Here is a 2895-nt window from a genome sequence, read left to right as displayed (position 1 = left end):
GAGAGTCTTAATTTCTTATATAATTAAGGCAAACTTACCAGAATAACTACTTTAAAGGTGAAACTTACCAACCATAGCTATCTTTTCTAATTTAGAAGGCGTAGCAAACATACACATATAAGCTGTGTATTTTTCGCGTGTATTTGGGCAAGGTTCTCCCTGCACGGTTCGAATCCAACCAACAACATTCTTTCTTACGTATTTTTTTCTAACCCATTATTTTTTCTAACTTCTTCTCCTTGTATTTTGAATGTATTTTCATCTATTGAATGTATGTGTAAATGTATGTGTAAGAAAATAAATGTTGTTGCACGGGTCCGAACTTGGGCGGGTAGGGGGATAAGCCTCCGCCCGACCACTTTCAACCACTCGAACTTATGTATTTGGGATAGTTACGAATGTTAATTTACAAAATCACTAGAGCTACTAATTATAATTAAATGAAAGAGTAGTTATTCTTAATAAGTAGGTTTTAAAAGAAGCTACAACAAATAAAAATTCGATAATTAATTGTCCAAAGAAGCTAAGGTCTCACAAAAGTCAAAATTGGAAAGGCGTTAATCTCAATAATGTGGCCGTCTACACAATATAAAATGGACACGCGGTATCTTAATATTATATTCTAATACAAAGACTCAGCGAAGACTTCATTAAGAAATGCTTCCTTTTTCCTAAAAAAATTATGTTAATTTGATTTGACGTAAATTAAAAAATAAAGTAAGATTTTTAAATATATGATTAATAGCGCTTAGATATTTATGTAACAATTAAATTAATTCGCTAAAGTTAAATTATTTTTTAAATATAAAAATATATCGATTTTTTGAACAAAGCTAATACAGAAAGTAAGATAATCTTTTTGGTATAGAGAGAGTATACTTCTACAAGTTCATGGACCAGTATGGCATGCTTTTTAAGATGTTTTAATATAAATTTCATCAAAGACTTCAATATACACATACAATTCTACACGTTCATGTGCCAGCCTGGCACATAAATTCAATATAATTATAATAGAACTACTTCGGTAGTTGGGAGTTGACGATGACCCTGTCAAAGTTAATGTTATTATAATAGAACCACTTGGCTTTGATATGCAAGGCAACAATGGACGATGAAAAACGCGAAAAGATTATGCAGGCAGCTCAAATACATTTAGTTGTTGCCACTCTAATAATGACAGTCACCTTCACAGCTGGTTTCACACTGCCAGGAGGTTTCGAGAGCGATACCAATAGCCCTAATAAAGGGATGGCGATTCTTTTAAGGAGAACAGCGTTTCGTGCATTTGTTGTTACGGATGCCATAGCCTTTTCATCTTCAGCTGCTGCTGTTTTTACTTACTTCGCTATGGCAGCAACTTTAATATCTATGAAGGAATTGTGTGTTGTGAGGCGACTTTATATTATCGCAACTTTTTTGCAGCTTGTGGCCATGTTAGCTGCTGTAATTGCATTTATTACTGGTATGTATGCTACTTTAGCACATTCAGTTGGTCTTGCTGTTACTGTCTGTGTCATCAGTTGTACCTTTTTCATTATGTTCTTGTTGGTTACTTATGTTCTTGGAAGCAGGGAATAGAGTATATGTACTTGTGGGTTACTTATTGTATAATACTTTCATGGTTTTTATTTTAATATATTAGTGTAAGATGCCTTACTATAGAGTAAGTTACAAAACGTGTGCACGTGGCTCTTCTATTAGTTTCTAACTTTTTGTTTGAGTAGAAAGCGTTGGGTTTTGTGCGTGTGAATGGAAAATGAAGAGGTGTTTTCGAAAGACACCGGAAAAGGATGCAAGTTGAATAGCATCTTTTCACATATAGGTTGTGACTTTTCCGATAAGGCACAATAGCATCCGTTCACACTACCTTTTGTTGGCTATAAATTCAGAGGACTAGCCTCAGTTTTCTGCATCGAAAATTCTGCAATTATTCTACATATTTTCTTACAAACAAAATCGAGGCTTTGTGTGGTTCATCATCATCTGTTGAGTTTGACGAAGTCGTAGGCATTTAGTGCGGCTAATCTACGACGGTATAGTTCTATCACAGGAGGAAATGTGTCAAAACGCAAGTACGGTGAGAAATTAAATTAACTTTAAGTGTGAAATGAATTCTATGGGCTCGGATTTTTCTTGAACCTTCTGCTTTTCTATTTTTCGGTTTTATCGATTTTCGAGTTTTGTAATGAACACAGGATACTACTTGAGAAGAAAGCTGTCATTTTCCAGAATTTTATTAGAATCTGTTAGATTTCAGGGATGTACTTGAATTTTTGGCTAAACATAGGTACATCTTGGCTTAATCCACCAAATTGTAAACTTGATACCGTTTTTATCAGCTTAAACTTTAAGAGTACAACCTCCTCTATTATATTAGTACATCAATTGTGATTCAGAGACATCCTTGTTTGCATCAAGCAAAAAACAAAAACAAATAAACAAAAAATTTGCAAAATGGAAATATGTCTAGCTTGAAGCTTCACAGGATGTTTAAGTGAAAGTCCAAGTATGTGCGTGTGTGTGTGTATATATATATATATATAAATCTTTTATAGTCTCCGAATATACTATCCATTTTCTTTGAAAAATTGGTGGGCTAATCTTTAATCAAATGGCATTACTAACCATTCGAAATGTCCTTCGGGGACATGTAAATACATCCATTCTATGCTTTCTTCATGCATTCGTACCTCGCAATATCACGATTTACAATCAAATTTATAAATCTTTTCTTTGTATTCTATTTATTGAATTCACATTTTGTCTGGTAACTTATATCCATACGATGCAGTGTTATCATTAAGTCTTTTGTCTAGTCACGAATAATTCAAGTATGATTTCCGAACCAAAAAAAAAAGGGAAAAAAAGAAATTCTATAAAAATACCCCTTGA

The 2895-nt window shown here is 33.4% G+C and overlaps 1 protein-coding gene across 1 annotated transcript; it reads left to right on the top strand.

Moving 5' to 3' along the window:
* The first annotated feature begins 847 nt into the window (after positions 1-847).
* On the top strand, positions 848-1679 carry LOC132067081 (protein ACCELERATED CELL DEATH 6-like). The gene has a single exon (XM_059460220.1). It carries the CDS (start codon positions 1108-1110, stop codon positions 1579-1581), a length of 474 nt encoding a protein of 157 aa, XP_059316203.1. The 5' UTR covers positions 848-1107; the 3' UTR covers positions 1582-1679.
* The last annotated feature ends 1216 nt before the right edge of the window (positions 1680-2895 follow it).

Source organism: Lycium ferocissimum, chromosome 8 (genome assembly GCF_029784015.1).
Source record: "Lycium ferocissimum isolate CSIRO_LF1 chromosome 8, AGI_CSIRO_Lferr_CH_V1, whole genome shotgun sequence".
In the NCBI taxonomy this organism is placed as follows: domain Eukaryota; kingdom Viridiplantae; phylum Streptophyta; class Magnoliopsida; order Solanales; family Solanaceae; genus Lycium; species Lycium ferocissimum.
The sequence above is the reverse complement of the archived record's forward strand: the minus strand, read 5'-3'. Positions and strand labels throughout refer to the sequence as shown.

Coding starts and splice junctions, on each gene's coding strand:
- LOC132067081 (XM_059460220.1), top strand. CDS start 1,108: ATGGACGATGAAAAACGCGAAAAGATTATGCAGGCAGCTCAAATACAT.